This window comes from Pongo abelii, chromosome 1, assembly GCF_028885655.2.
Source record: "Pongo abelii isolate AG06213 chromosome 1, NHGRI_mPonAbe1-v2.0_pri, whole genome shotgun sequence".
In the NCBI taxonomy this organism is placed as follows: Eukaryota; Metazoa; Chordata; class Mammalia; order Primates; family Hominidae; genus Pongo; species Pongo abelii.
The window spans coordinates 180,845,496-180,860,841 of NC_071985.2; the positions used below are offsets into that span (position 1 = coordinate 180,845,496).

The following is a 15,346-nucleotide window of genomic DNA, read 5'->3' on the forward strand; positions in this document are numbered from 1 at the left end:
CCTTCTTTCCATTTCTAGCGAGACACACGCTTTGGTCCTGGCGTTCGGCCCGTAGTTGTAGAAGGAGCCCTGCTGGTGCAGGTTAGAGGTGCCGCATCCCCCGGAGCTCTCGAAGCGGAGGCGGTAGGAAACGGAGAGCTTGCGGCTAGCCGGAGGAAGCTTTGGAGCCGGGTGAGTGTGGCGTCCCGCGGGCTGCGATGGACTCGGGGGAGGGCGCATCGGAACCTCTGAAACTGAGGACGTTCTCTGTAGACCCAGTCATTGATTCTTTCATCTGACATGTACCAAGCGCCTGTTCAGTGCCAGGCCCTGTTCTGAACTGTTAAGAGCGTTCCTCTGTTCCACACTCCGATTCCTAAAAGGCTTCCCGCGCCGCAGGGAACTGAGTTTGCAGGGGGGAAGGCGGAAGCCAACAGCCGAGAAGCAGGAGCATTCCTGCCCTCCGCACCCTGAGGCTCAGTGATGACTTTCCCTCCATCTGCATTTGTAAAGTACTCTACTTATTTCGTCCTTTGAGCTATAGTGTAGGAATCACTACAGGGAAGGCGGAGCAGAGGTTATTACCCCATTTTACGGATGTAGCAAATTGCGCCCAGAGAGGGACGTGTCTTAGGTCGCTTTTCGTGACTAAGCAGTCTGGGCTTCTACCCAGATCTTTTTTTCAGATGAGCTCCTAACTGCTGGGCTGTCTGTCATTCACCTTCTTTTCAGAAGAGAAGTCTGGTGGCCCCCTTTCTACGTCTCTTGTCTAACCCCAGAATTGAAGAGTCTTCTGCTGTGACAGTTGGAAAAAGCATTCTTATCCTGGTCTATTTGTGAAACTGCAATGATTAGATACGATTCTAGTTGTCTGTAACACATGAATAATAGTACCCTCGTCTCTGCTGTGTTAGGTGGGCTGGAAATGCCAAAGGAGTTTCCAATATGACACAATGGTTTAAGTCCCTTTGCAACAGTTTTTAACTTTAATGGAGGGCAATATGTGGACTTTAGGAGGTTTGTGAATCTGCCAAAATTGAATGCAAAATTTTGCTTGAATTATATGTTAGTTCCATAATATTCATCAAATGATACTTAATAAATAAAACCACTGTACCTTACAAATAAATGCAAGGGATTAAGGTAGTGCGAAAGTGGATTTACCATTTTGCATTTTTTCACTTAATCTTCCATTATCCTAAAATAGTGCCTGGCACACGATGGGTACTTAATAAATATTGGTTGAATAAACGGAAGATTCTATTTTCTCCATTTTGTGGGTAAGCAAATGCTCAGTCAGTGGCTGGGAAGCCTGATTTATTGTAATAAGTACACCAAAAGCAAGCTCTCTGTTACATATTAACATTATCCAGTTTCACACAGTGTGTTGTAAGGTGAAGTAGTTAAGAGCACAGTAATTGCAATCTGGCTTTTCGGGGTTTGAGTTAAGGCTGTGCTATCCTGTATAAGATAGGACAAGTTATCACCTTGAAGTGATAATAACATCTTCTTTTCTTTTTTTGTTTTGAGACAGAGTTCCGCTCTGTCACCCAGATTAGAGTGCAGTGTTGTGATCTCGGCTCACTGCAACCTCCACCTCCCAGGTTCAAGTGATTCGCCTGCCACCACGCCCACCTGATTTTTGTATTTTGAGTAGAGACGGGGTTTCACCATGTTGGCCAGGCTGGTCCCAAACTCCTGACCTCAGGTGATCCACCCACCTCAGCCTCTCAAAATGCTGGGAGTACAGGCGTGAGCCACTGCGCCCAGCCTTTGTATTTCTGTTTTATCCTTGTGTGCATTTTATAAGTGTCATGAAGACATTTACAACCCCTGTATCACTGTCTTTTAATTTCACTTTGTTAGATGTTTTACACCTATTGTTCTGCCTTATTCCTAGTATTTCTAAATGTTATAGTTTCATTTCTTAGAAATTGACCTTTCTGTTTTCCTGGATGGGAAGAGATATGACATAGTACAAGATGGACACAGATGATACTAAATTGCCTGTGTGTAATCTTCATAGACCATGACTTCAAATAAAATGTTTTCTTAGTCTAAAATGTATGGGAGTGTAGCAGGGGCAGAAGATAAGTCTGACCTCATTTGAAGGCAGGGACTGACTATGTCTTAGAATCCATCAGATAAATACCAAATATTTATCATGGTAACTCAGAGTTTGGACTCTTCCACAGAAGCCATGGCACACTACCCCACAAGGCTGAAGACCAGAAAAACTTATTCATGGGTTGGCAGGCCCTCGTTGGATCGAAAACTGCGCTACCAAACCTATAGGTGAGTGATGGGGTCCTTTGGTTGTCCTGGAAATACAGCTTCTCAAGCTAAACAGTCGTCTTGTATCTAGCCTGTTCTAATTACTACAGTTTGACGATGAATGAACAGGAGATTAGAACTGATCGTAAGGAGGGTTTTGTTTGATGCAAGAAGTTGGTGGGATAAATATAGCAGTTAGTGATGGAGCAAAATTATGGCAGGCTCATAAAATTTTGTATGTAGGATAATGTCATATCTATTTAAGGTGAGTTCTATATAACTTTTGATGAAAACGAGATGATAGATGTTTTTACTATGTCTTTCCCAGCCCTGGAGATCTCTGACAGTTTGACATTGTTACTGGGCAGCTTGACAGCCTTGGGAAACATTTGTTGTGGGAAGCATTTGTTGTTCTTTGTCAATAACTGAGAGGAATTAGAGTTCATAATAAGACCTTTGGATTCATTACTCAGCTAAAACAATTCATTCAACCCATTTTGCCTATTCTTAAATATAACTGGGCGAATTGGTTTCCCAGTAGGACAGTTGTTCAGCAGAAAGAAATCAGGATTGGAGAGCCCTCTCCTTTGTGCCCAGGGGATCTGAAGAGCTTGACCCACTTTAAGTTATTTCCTAATGTGCTTCTCTGATACTTCCTAGAGAAATGTGTGTGAAAACAGAAGGTTGTTCCACCGAGATTCACATCCAGATTGGACAGTTTGTGTTGATTGAAGGGGATGATGATGAAAACCCGTATGTTGCTAAATTGCTTGAGTTGTTCGAAGATGGTGAGTTTGGGACTGGAATAATAAACTGTTCCTTGTCATGAATGATTGGGAGGGGGAGATTGTGGATTCTTTTGTTCACAGCAGTGTGCAGGGCACATTAGACTGAGGTGGGATCACATAAGAACTAGCTGCATCTTCTTCCATCTAGAAAATTTCTTTACTCACCAAAGCAGTATTGAGTAAAATGGAACTGGAAGGCTCAATAATTTAACTTTTTCATGATTTTGGGGAGTAAGCATGGCTATTAAGGCAGAATTGGGGGGGATGGAGAGAATGGATGAATTTGGGGGAAAGGGAGAAGGAAAAAACAGGTAATTTGCACTATCATAGAGATGTGTCCTTTAGTTTTGGCATGAAGGTTAGTAATATATTTTGCAAGTGCTACTTCATTACAAGTGAAGAGGTAAGTTGGACTTGGAAGGTGTAGCAATTGGGGTTTCAGTCAGGGAAAACAAAAACACTTAAGATATTTTACCCAGAGGAACTTGCGTGTTAGTGTTGAAAAGGCTAGAAGAAAAGGAGACATTTCCCAGAGATGAGTAAGTGCAGGAAGCCACTGCTGCCCCTAGGCTGGAGGAACAAAAGGGAAGGTGGCATCAACCAGAGCCTACAAGCCCACATTGAAAGCCTTAGCTGATTTGCTGACCTTCTAACCCTCTGCAAAACAAGAGGAGAGCACAGAAATGTGGGAGCAGGGCACAGCTCCACAAGGAGGATTAGGAAGATAGCAATTTGAAACTATCTAAAACTGCCTCGTTCAAGAGACAGAAGAAGGGCATGGTCATTAGGTAATCCTGTAGTAGTCTGTATGCGCAAGAGAAGGAACTGATAGACTGAGTGGATAAAGATGTTTTATATTGCTATAGTCCCCCTTATCCGTGGTTTCACCTTCTGCGATTTCAGTTACCTGACAACAACCATAGTCCAAAAATATTAAATGGAAAATTACAGAAAAAAACAAGTCATAAGCTTTTAATTGTGTGCCATTGTGAATAATGTGGTGAAATCTCACGCTGTCCCACCTGGAATGTGAGTCATCCCTTTGTCCAGTGTATCCGTGCTGTACAGTATGTATGTGTAGGAAAAATCATAGCATATACAGGGTTAGTGGCAGTATCTGCAGGTTCAAGCATCTACTGGTTTTGGTGCATACCCTCAGCAGATAAGGGGAGAGTACTGCACCATAGATAAGGGGGATTTTTGACATACTTTCTCTTTGACATACTTTGAAGTATGGAGAAAAACCTCATCAAACTAATGTCCAGTAGAGGCAGCACATCAGAATCATGGGCTTGAGTGTATAGATTCTAGAATCTCTCTTGGTGCTCCATTTGATGGCTTTAGTCTTTCTCTGAAGAAAGCTAAGAAGGGAAGAGATGATGATGATGATGGCGCTAATGAGTGTTCTTTCGGTTGGCGCTGTTGCTGGTATGGAGTGATACTAATCGTATGCTGTAATAATAAAGGTGAAGATTGCAAGCATTTGCCAGAAGTCATCTCAGTGGTTGATGCTGTAATTCTTTTGTGTGTGTGTGTGTGTGTGTGTGTGTGCGAGACAGAATCTTGCTGTGTTGCCCAGACTGGAGTGCAGTGGCACAATCTCAGCTCATGCAGCCTCAACCTCCTGGGTTTAAGCAATTCTCCTGCCTCAGCCTCCCAAGTAGCTGGGATGACAGGCACCTGCCACCATGCCCAGCTAATTTTCTTTTTCTTTCTTTTTTTTTTTTTTTGAGACAGAGTCTTGCTGGGTCGCCCAGTCTGGAGTGCAGTGGTGTCATCTCGGCGCACTGCAAGCTCTGCCTCCCGGGTTCAAGCCATTCTCCTGCCTCAGCCTCCCGAGTAGCTGAGACTACAGGCACCCGCCACCATGCCCGGCTAATTTTTTGTATTTTTAGTAGAGACAGGGTTTCATCGTGTTAGCCAGGATGGTCTCGAGCTGCTGACCTCATGATCCTCCCGCCTCAGCCTCCCAAAGTGCTGGGATTACAGGTGTGAGCCGCCGCGCCTGGACAATTTTTTGTATTTTTAGCAGAGATGAGGTCTCACCATGTTGGGCAGGCTGGTCTCCAACTCCTGACCTCAAGTGATCCGCCTGCCTTGGCCTCCCAGAGTACTGTGATTACAGACATGAGCCACTGCACCCAGCCTGATGCTATAATTCTTGCTAGGATTTTTGTTTTGCTGCTGTTTGATGCTGTCTTTATAGTCACTGATATTTATTTGTTCATTGCCTGTGTTTAGAGTAGCTCCTCTCAGAGGCCTTTTTGTCATTCCTTTGCCGGCTGATAGCACCATTAGGAAATGGAGCAATCCCAGAAGAGCGGGTGTGTGGGCTGGAATTAGATTGCTGCAGTTGGTCATGTGACCTTTGACAAACTCTTTAAGGTCCCCATCACTTGATTTCTTTGCCTGAAAAGGGGGATAGCTGTAGTACCTACCTTGTAGGGTTATTAGAAGGATTAAGGATCGGCCGGGTGTGGTGGCTCATGCCTGTAATCCCAGCACTTTGGGAGGCCGAGGCAGGCAGATCACGAGGTCAGGAGATTGATACCGTCCTGGCTAACACGGCGAAACCCCGTCTCTACTAAAAATACAAAAAAAAAATTAGCCGGGCGTGATGGCGGGCGCCTGTAATCCCAGCTACTTGGGAGGCTGAGGCAGGAGAATGGTGTGAACCTGGGAGGTGGAGCTTGCAGTGAGCCAAGATCAAACCACTGCACTCCAGTCCAGGTGACAGAGTGAGACTCCGTCTCAAAAAAAATAAAAGATAACACATGTTGGGCCAGGCATGGTGGCTCATGCCTGTAATTCCAGCACTTTGAGAGGCCAAGGCGGGCGGATAACTTGAGGTCAAGAGTTTGAGACCAGCCTGGCCAACATGGTGAAACCCCATCTCTACTAAAAATATAAAAATTAGCTGGGCGTGGGTGGCACAGGGCTGTGGTCCCAGCTACTCGGGAGGTTGAGCCAGGAGAATCTCCTGAACCAGGGAGGCAGAGGTTGCAGTGAGCCGAGATCACACCACTGCACTCCAGCCTGGGGGACAGAGCAAGACTCCGTCACAAAAAAAAAAAAAAAAAAAAGTTGGCCGGAGGTGGTGGCTCATGCCTGTAATTCCAGCACTTTGGGAGGCCAAGGTAGGCAGATCACATGAGGTCACGAGTTTTAGACCAGCCTGGCCAACATGGTGAGACCTCGTCTCTACTGAAAATACAAAAATTAGCCGGGTAGGATGGCAGGTGCCTGTGATCCCAGCTACTCAGGAGGCTGAGGCAGCAGAATCACTTTAACCCAGGAGGCAGAGGTTGCAGTGAGCCAAGATGGGGCCACTGCACTCCAGCCTGGGTGACAGAGACTCTGTCTCAAAAAACAAAAGACAAAACAAAACAAAAAACAAAACCACACATGTCAAGGGCTAAGCACAGTGTCTGGCACATAGGAATTGCTCAGTAAAGTGTCCTTGAGTTGTCTTAACCTTTCCCTTTCCACCGAATTCTTTCTAGATTCTGATCCTCCTCCTAAGAAACGTGCTCGAGTACAGTGGTTTGTCCGATTCTGTGAAGTCCCTGCCTGTAAACGGCATTTGTTGGGCCGGAAGCCTGGTGCACAGGAAATATTCTGGTATGATTACCCGGCCTGTGACAGCAACATTAATGCAGAGACCATCATTGGCCTTGTTCGGGTAGGTGACGCCACAATCCTTGGTTCTACCTTGAAGCTTATTTCTCTCTGCCTCCTGAACTTCATGACCCCAGAAATATTACCGGCTCTAATACCCCATGGGGAATGCATTATTTCCTGTCATCTTCTGTGCTTGCCTGTCTGTTTCATCTCAACAGATATTTATTGAGAGCACATATCATGTGTTAGGAGCCTCCTACAAGAAGTGACATTTGGGTTGTGACCTGAGGGATGAACAGGAATTAGCAGATGTATCTCAGGGGGATGTTATATTTAGCTATGACTGTGGCATGCATAAAGCATTGTGAGGCTGAATATGCTGGCTTAAACGAAGACTGCACCTTGAGTAAATCAGTACAAAGAGTGCTAGTTGCTACAGACAAATTTGTATGACAGGATTTCTTAATAAATCAGGTGCTAATGAGCGGCTGGTTTGCAGGCTGAAGTAAGTCACTGGTTATGAGTTTTTCCTGAAGTGACTTCAGGCTCCCCAACATGGGATTAGGTTGTGATGTGAGGTGTGGTTATATGCTGATTATGTGGTTCATTGAGCGTTAGGGTAGAGACTCTCGTCTGGCATGATTATCTTAATTTATCTTTGAGTTAAATGAGTGAAGGAGAGAAAGCTAAAGGAGTGTGAGGCAGATGCAAAAGTTGAGGCAGCAGGATGAGTATACGCGGAGAGGCACAGGGCTTGGGGCATCTGGGCAGGAGCACAGTGGTGGGAATAGCAGGACTGTGACAAGACCTCTTCAAGGAGTATTGCGCACTCTGTAGGTAAAATGAGGCCAGATCTTAGAAGGCATTGAAAAATTAAGTAATTTGGTCTTGCTACAGTGGGAGCCATTATTGGCTGTTGAGCAGGGGAGCATGTTTAGATAAGTTTGTGGGGAAACTTGGCATAGGTGAACAGAATGGACTGGAAAAGAAAGCAATGGTAGGGTATAAGAATATCAGCTAGGAGGAATCTGTGAAAATAACCCAGGAGTGAGAGGATGCATATTTGAACTAGGGTGATAATAATAGGAATTGAGAGATGAACAATAAACATTTTTAAAATGAAATGAAAGGAATAATTTATTTATTTCATTGATGTCTTTAAAGCCATTAATGATTAAATGAGTAAATACTCAGTAAATATTCATTATTATGTGCTTTTCTAGCAATATGCTATGCCATGTCTATGAGTCTTTAGATTGGAAAGGTAACATTTTAAGTACAGATGTGGACTTAAATGTTTTTAATTGTAGCTCTGATGGAATACTCCTTGGCTGTCTTGGGGCTCATGTCTTCCTACTTATCTGTACTTCCTAAACTCAGGTGATACCTTTAGCCCCAAAGGATGTGGTACCGACGAATCTGAAAAATGAGAAGACACTCTTTGTGAAACTATCCTGGAATGAGAAGAAGTTCAGGCCACTTTCCTCAGAACTATTTGCAGAGTTGAATAAACCACAAGAGAGTGCAGCCAAGTGCCAGAAACCCGTGAGAGCCAAGAGTAAGAGTGCAGAAAGCCCTTCTTGGACCCCAGCAGAACATGTGGCCAAAAGGATTGAATCAAGGCACTCTGCCTCCAAATCGCGCCAAACTCCTACCCATCCTCTTACCCCAAGAGCCAGAAAGAGGCTGGAGCTTGGCAGTAAGTTGTGGAATGGATCACAGTGGGCAATACTGGGGCTAAAGGGTTATGTGATAAAAATGTTAATTTATGGGAAAGTATTGAGTTAGTGATCACAGTGCACTATAGCCTGGAATTCAAGTGATCATGCTCAAGCAATCCTCCTGCCTCAGTCTCCCAAGTAGCTGGGACTACAAGTGCATACCACTATGCCTGGCTAATTTTATTTTAATTTTTTGTAGCAAGAGGGTCTTGCCATGTTGCCCAGGCTGGTCTCAAACTCCTGGGCTCAAGTGATCCACCCGCCTTGGCCTCCCAAAGTGCTGGGATTACAGGCATGAGCCACCATGCCCAACTATCAAAGTTTGTGTTTAATTTTAGGACTTCTTGCCTTTTTTAATTTAATGTTTTAAATATGTGAAACATTAATATCATTCAAGTCAAAACTACTTAAATGTACCCAGAAAAGCACTATTCCTTTCCTTGCCCTCCCACCCTGCTTACCCCACCTTCTATATGTTAATTAATTGTTTCACTTTCTGGTTTATCTTTTGTATGTTTCGTTTTGGAAAAATCAGCAGATATGTATACATATATGTATACCTATATACAGACACACATATATTTTTATTTTTCGTTTTCTTACCAAAAGGGTAGCATACTGGATATATTCTTTTCCAACTTGCTTTTTCCCCTTACAATGTATCTGAAACTCACTCCACAGCCTTTCTGAGAGCTCATCCTCATCTTGTCGTAGTCATTCATCCTTTTTTGAATTTTTTGTGTAGGTGTCAAGTTCAAGTATAAGTTACTTATATTCTTGATAGCTCTATAGTACAGTATGTGTTTTAGGAGCTGAATGTAAATCTATAAAACATTTAGAAAATGCAGCACAAATATTAACTAATCTGTAATATCACCTTCAGAAATAAAGGGGGTGACTGGGCATAGTGGCTCACACCTGTAATCCCAACACTTTTGGAGGCTGAAGCGGGTGGATCAACTGAGGTCAGGCATTTGAGACCAACCTGGCCAACATGATGAAACCCCGTCTCTACTAAAAATGCAAAAAATTAGCCAGGGGTGGCAGCGCATGCCTGTAATCCCAGCTACTCGGGAGGCTAAGGCAGGAGAATCGCTTGAACCTGGGAGGCACACGTTGCAGTGAGCTGAGATCACGCTATTGCACTCCAGCCTGAGCAACAGAGCAAGACTCTGTCTCAGAAAAAAAGAAAAAAGAAAGAAACGAGAGGGTTTTTCTTTTTTTTTTTTTTTTCCTTAGGTCCTCATATGTCCCCTCTTCTTCCTCTTTCAACTCTGTTGAAATTTTACCTTTCTTTCAAGGTATATCTCAAAAGCCATCTTTATGAGCACTCAGGTGCTTCTGGACACTTATTTCACTTTATATAATATAATAGGCAGTCATGTATATCATCTGTTAGACTAGAGTGTTTTTTGTGTTGGAACCAGGATTGAGCCTCATTCAGCTTTTGTTTAACCTCAGCCTCTAGCACATGCCTGCCTTTTTCAGTTGGTATCTGCCAATGAGCAGCTGGGGTCCTTGGTGCTGTGGTCCTCGTGAGGAGGGAGCAATTCCACACAGTTTTGTGTGTTCACAGAACCCAGTGGATTGTCCCCAGGAACTCCACTTCTCTCCATTGGCAGATATAATCTGGGTTAAGAAAAATCTAGGCCTCATTGTTACTTGATAGCATCTCTAGTATAAATTTCTTCAAATGTCATTGAGTTAGGGTTGAAGGCGTGCAATGTCACCCCTGATTGAGACCCACTGTTCTGATAGGTTATTTCAGGGAAACCTGTTAGAGATGAGAGAACACTCCATTTATCTGCAAAAGCTGACTTAAAAGTTGACTTATGGTTCTAACTAGGAAAATCACTCCTAAAATTTAGGTGAGAGATGAAAAATTATTAGAGCTACCTGGGCTGGAGAAAGAAAGCCTAGAATGATTAAAAATATAGATAATTCCTGTTTTACATATAACTCAGTGGCTGAATTTGGCTGTGATGAGATTGTAGGTTTGTATGTTGTTAGGTAAAAAATTTACACATTGTGGTGATTTCTCTTGGGCTTAGGTAACCCTCAGATGTCCCAGCAGACTTCATGTGCCTCCTTGGATTCTCCAGGAAGAATAAAACGGAGAGTGGCCTTCTCGGAGATCACCTCACCTTCTAAGAGATCTCAGCCTGATAAACTTCAAACCTTGTCTCCAGCTCTGAAAGCCCCAGAGAAAACCAGAGAGACTGGACTCTCTTATACTGAGGATGACAAGAAGGCTTCACCTGAATGTTGCGTAATCCTGAGAACCCGAATTCCAGCTTTGAAAACCATAGACATTAGAGAGGAGAGAACACTTACCCCTATCAGTGGGGGACAGAGATCTTCAGTGGTGCCATCCGTGATTCTGAAACCAGAAAACATCAAAAAGAGGTGACCAGGGACATTACCCACAGAGCAAATTGAAATCCTTCACATCATGTGAAGTGTGTGGGTCATAGTCAAAAAAGTTAGAACAGTAGTTGAAAAACCTATGTCACAGAAGTATTGGGGAGCTTTCTTAAAATACAGATTTCTAGGCCTCTTCCCACACCTAGTGAGTCAGACTCCAAGCACTGGTCCTAGGAATCTGTATTTGGAAATGCTCTTCAGATGATTCCAGTGTACCAAGCTGTTATTTGGGGATCATTGCTATAGAAGATAACTTCCCAAACCTGCATTGCTATCCAGTTTGGGATTTCATTAGTTCCTGTGGCTTTTTGCCACACTTTAACAGTCATTTTTAAAGCAGTTTTTCATTGTTGTTGTTTAATTTTATTTCAATAGTTTTTGGGGAACAGGTGGTCTTTGGTTACATGGATAAGTTCTTAAGTGGTGATTTCTGAGGTTTTGGTGCACCTGTCACCTGACCAGTGTACATTGTACCCTATATGTAGTCTTTTATCTCTCACCCCCCTTCCACCCTTCCCCCTGAGTCCCCAAAGTCCCTTATATCATTCTTATGCCTTTGCATCCTCATAGCTTAGCTCCCACTTATAAGTGAGAACATATGATATTTGGTTTTCCATTCCCAAGTCACTTCACTTAGAATAATGGTCTCATCTCCATCCAAGTTGCTGAAAGTGCCATTATTTCATTGTTTTATGGCTGAGTAGTATTCCATAGTAAATATATACCACACTTTCTTTATCCACTCGTTGGTTGATGGGTATTTAGGCTGGTTCCATATTTTTGCAATTGCAAATTGTGCTGCTATAAACATGCGTATGCATGTGTGTTTTTTTTAATATAATAACTTCTTTTCCTTTGGGTAGATACCCAGGAGTGGGATTGCTGAATCAAGTGGTAGATCTACTTTTAGTTATTTAAGGAGTCTCCACACTGTTTTCTATAGTGGTTGTACAAGTTTACATTCCCACCAGCATTGTAGAAGTGTTCCCTTTTCTGGCTGGGCGCGGTGGCTTACGCCTGTAATCCTAGCACTTTGGGAGGCCGAGGCGGGCGGATCACGAGGTCAGGAGATCGAGACCATCCTGGCTAACACGGTGAAACCCCATCTCTACTAAAACACAAAAAATTAGCCAGGCGTGGTGGTGGGCACCTGTGGTCCCAGCTACTTGGGAGGCTGAGGCAGGAGAGTGCCTCGAACCCAGGAGGTGGAGTTTGCAGTGAGCGAAGATTGCGCCACTGCACTCCAGCCTGGGCGACAGAGCGAGACTCTGTCTCAAAAAAAAAAAAAAAAAAAAAGAAGTGTTCCCTTTTCACCACATCCACACCAACATCTATTATTTTTTGATTTTTTAAATTATGGCCGTTCTAACAGGAATAAGGTGGTATTTCATTGTGGTTTTAGTTTGCGTTTCCCTGATAATTAGTGCTGTTGAATATTTTTTCATATGTTTGCTGGCTGTTTCTATATCTTCTTTTGTGAATTGTCTATTCATGTCCTTTGCCTACTTTTTTTTACCTTTTTTTTTTTTTTTGAGCAGGAGTCTTGCTCTGTTGCCCAGGCTAGAGTGCAGTGGTGCGATCTTGGCTCACTACAATCTCTGCCTCCTGGGTTCAAGCAATTCTCCTGCCTCAGCCTCCTGAGTAGCTGGGACTATAGGCACTCACCACAACGCCCGACTAATTTTTATATTTTAGTAGAGGCAGGATTTCACCATGTTGGCTAGGCTAGTCTCGAACTCCTGATCTCAAGTGATCCACCCATCTCAGCCTCCCAGAGTGCTGGGATTACAGGCGTGAGCCACCGCACCTGGCTCTTTGCTCACTTTTTGATGGGATTATTTGTTTTTTTCTTGCTGATTTGTTTTAGTTCCTTGTAGATTCTGGATATTTGTCCTTTGTTGGATGCATAGTTTGCAAATATTTTCTCCCACTCTATGGGTTGTTTGTTTATAGTCTGCTGATTATTTCTTTTGCTGTGCAGAAGCTTTTTAGTATCATTAGGTCCCATTTATTTATTGTTGTTTTTGTTGCATTTGCTTTTGGGTTCTAAGTCATGAATTCTTTGCCTAACAATGTCTAGAAGACTTTTTCCAATGTTATTATCTAGATTTTTTTTTTTTTTTTGAGATGGAGTCTCACTCTCTCTGACACCCAGGCTGGAGTGCTGTGGCATGATCTCAGCTCACTGCAACCTCTGCCTCCTGGGTTCAAGCAATTCTTCTGCCTCAGCCTCCCGAGTAGCCGGGACTACCAGCGCGAGCCACTACGCCTGGCTAACTTTGTATTTTTAGTAGAGACGGGGTTTCACCATATTGGCCAGGCTGGTCTCGAACTCCTGACCTTGTGATCCACCTGCCTCAGCCTCCCAAAGTACTGGGATTACAGCCACTGCGCCTGCCCGTTATCTTCTAGATTTTTTATGGTTTCAGGTTTTAGATTAAGTCTCTGATCCATCTTGAGTTGATTTTTGTATAAGATGAGAGATGAGGATCCAGTTTCTTTCTTTTTCTTCTTTTTTTTTTTTCTTTTTTTTTGGAGACAAGAGTTTTGCTCTCGTTGTCCAGGCTGGAGTGCAATGGCACGATCTCGGATTACTGCAACCTCCGCCTCCTGGGTTCAAGCGATTCTCCTGCCTCAGCCTCCGGAGTAGCTGGGATTACAGGCACCTGCCACCATGCCCAGCTAATTTTTTGTATTTTTTAGTAGAGACAGGGTTTCACTGTGTTGGCCAGGCTGATCTCAAACTCCTGACCTCAGGTGATCCACCCACCTCGGCTTCCCATTTTTGTATTTTTAGTAGAGACAGGGTTTCACCGTGTTGGCCAGGCTGATCTCAAACTCCAGACCTTAGGTGGTCCACCCACGTCGGCCTGCCAAAGTGCTGGGATTACAGGCGTGAGCCACCATGGCCAGCCCCAGTTTCATTCTTCTACATGTGGCTTGCCAATTATTCCAGCACCATTTGTTGAACAGGGTGTCTTTTTCCCACTTTATGTTTTTGTTTGCTTTGTCGAAGATCAGTCAGCTATAAGTATTTGGCTTTATTTCTGGGTTCTCTGTTATGTTCCGTTGGTCTACGTGCCTATTTTTATACCAGTACCATGTTGTTTTGCTAACTATATCCTTGAAGTTATAGTTTGAAGTCAGCTAATGTGATGCCTCCAGATTTTTCTTTTTGCTTAGTATTGCTTTGTCTATGCAGGCTTTCTTTTTTGGTCTATATGAATTTTAGTATTGTTTTTTCTAGTTCTGTGAAGAATGATGATAGTATTTTTATGGGAATTGCACTGAATATGTTGAATCTGTAGATTGCTTTTGCAGTGTGGTCATTTACACAATATTGATTCTACCCATCCATGGGCATGGGATGTGTTTCCATTTGTTTGTGTCATCTGTGATTTCTTTCAGCAATGTATCAGATCTAGGACCTTTTTGGATGAGTCTTCAGGGTTTTCTAGGTATATGATCATATCATTGGTGCACATTAACAGTTTGACATGCTCTTTTTTAATTCGGATGCCCTTTATTTCTTTCTCTTTTCTGATTGCTCTGGCTAGGACTCATTTTTTAACTGGAGACTATTCTCAAATACAAACTGTACAAAAAGATAAGACATTTAGAACAAACTTTGCTGTACAAATAAAAATGCGACAAGCCAGAAGTTACAATTTGTAGTATTTGCCACCTAGAAACTTCAGCACCTGTTCCATAATAGGTTGCTCAATAAATGCTTTATATTGAATATATAGCTGCATTTCTGCTAACCTTGAGCCTGTGTGGATAATAAATTCATGCATGCATCAGACACAAAAAAGGACAAGCACCTCTCCCTGGGAGTAGTATGTTTTGGTCTCTAGTTGGGGAGGTGGTGAGTCTAATTTAAATAAGCTTAAGGCAGACTTTGAACTCTGGGTTTGAGTCAAGCTTCAATTATAACTTTTTAGTTATAATTTTTTGCCAACTTTTTAGCAAAAAGAAAGTTTTGCTCTTTTCAAAGTATATATAACAAGACTTGGAGCCAATCAGGCCACTTGACTATCTTCTAGTGCCTTTTGTACACTCTGGTATCCAAAACTGCTTCCCATGACCTCGCTGTGATTTCTTGTAGGGATGCAAAAGAAGCAGAAGCTCAGAATGAAACCACCTCTACTCCCCGTCGTATCCGCAGAAAGAGTTCTGTCTTGACTATGAACCGGATTAGGCAGCAGCTTCGGTAAGACTACTCCTTGGCAGGCAGAGAAACATTGCTGCCATCTCTGATATCTATAATCTTATCTCTTAAAGCCTCTTATACTGTTTATTTGCCACTCCATCAAAATTGACCATTTACCTAGCATGTCTGGAATTATGTTAAGTTTCAAATAATTGTCTTAGTTTGAAGGGGCAAGAAATACTTCCTGGGCTTAGGTGGCTCCCATCCCTAATCATCATGTCCAGCAAGACTGGTGGTGGGATGGGGTGCCTAAGAGCAGGAACTTGGATTCTGACAGATCTGGATTTGAACCTGGGCTTTGTCATTTACCATCTGTATAACCTTGG

At 43.1% G+C, this 15,346-nt stretch overlaps 1 protein-coding gene across 2 annotated transcripts in view; it reads left to right on the forward strand.

Annotated features, from left to right (window-relative positions):
• The first annotated feature begins 33 nt into the window (after nucleotides 1-33).
• Nucleotides 34-15,346, forward strand: part of ORC1 (origin recognition complex subunit 1) — a 31,420-nt gene continuing 16,107 nt past the window's right edge. The window contains exons 1-7 of one of the 2 annotated variants that reach the window (XM_024238021.3): nucleotides 34-171; nucleotides 2,175-2,274; nucleotides 2,914-3,041; nucleotides 6,545-6,723; nucleotides 8,043-8,361; nucleotides 10,435-10,789; nucleotides 14,916-15,020. In XM_024238021.3, coding sequence (XP_024093789.1) covers nucleotides 2,180-2,274; nucleotides 2,914-3,041; nucleotides 6,545-6,723; nucleotides 8,043-8,361; nucleotides 10,435-10,789; nucleotides 14,916-15,020 — 1,181 coding nt within the window. In that variant the 5' untranslated portion in view covers nucleotides 34-171; nucleotides 2,175-2,179. The remainder of the gene's footprint in view (nucleotides 172-2,174; nucleotides 2,275-2,913; nucleotides 3,042-6,544; nucleotides 6,724-8,042; nucleotides 8,362-10,434; nucleotides 10,790-14,915; nucleotides 15,021-15,346) is intronic. The other variant, XM_024238028.3, reaches the window with a different exon arrangement.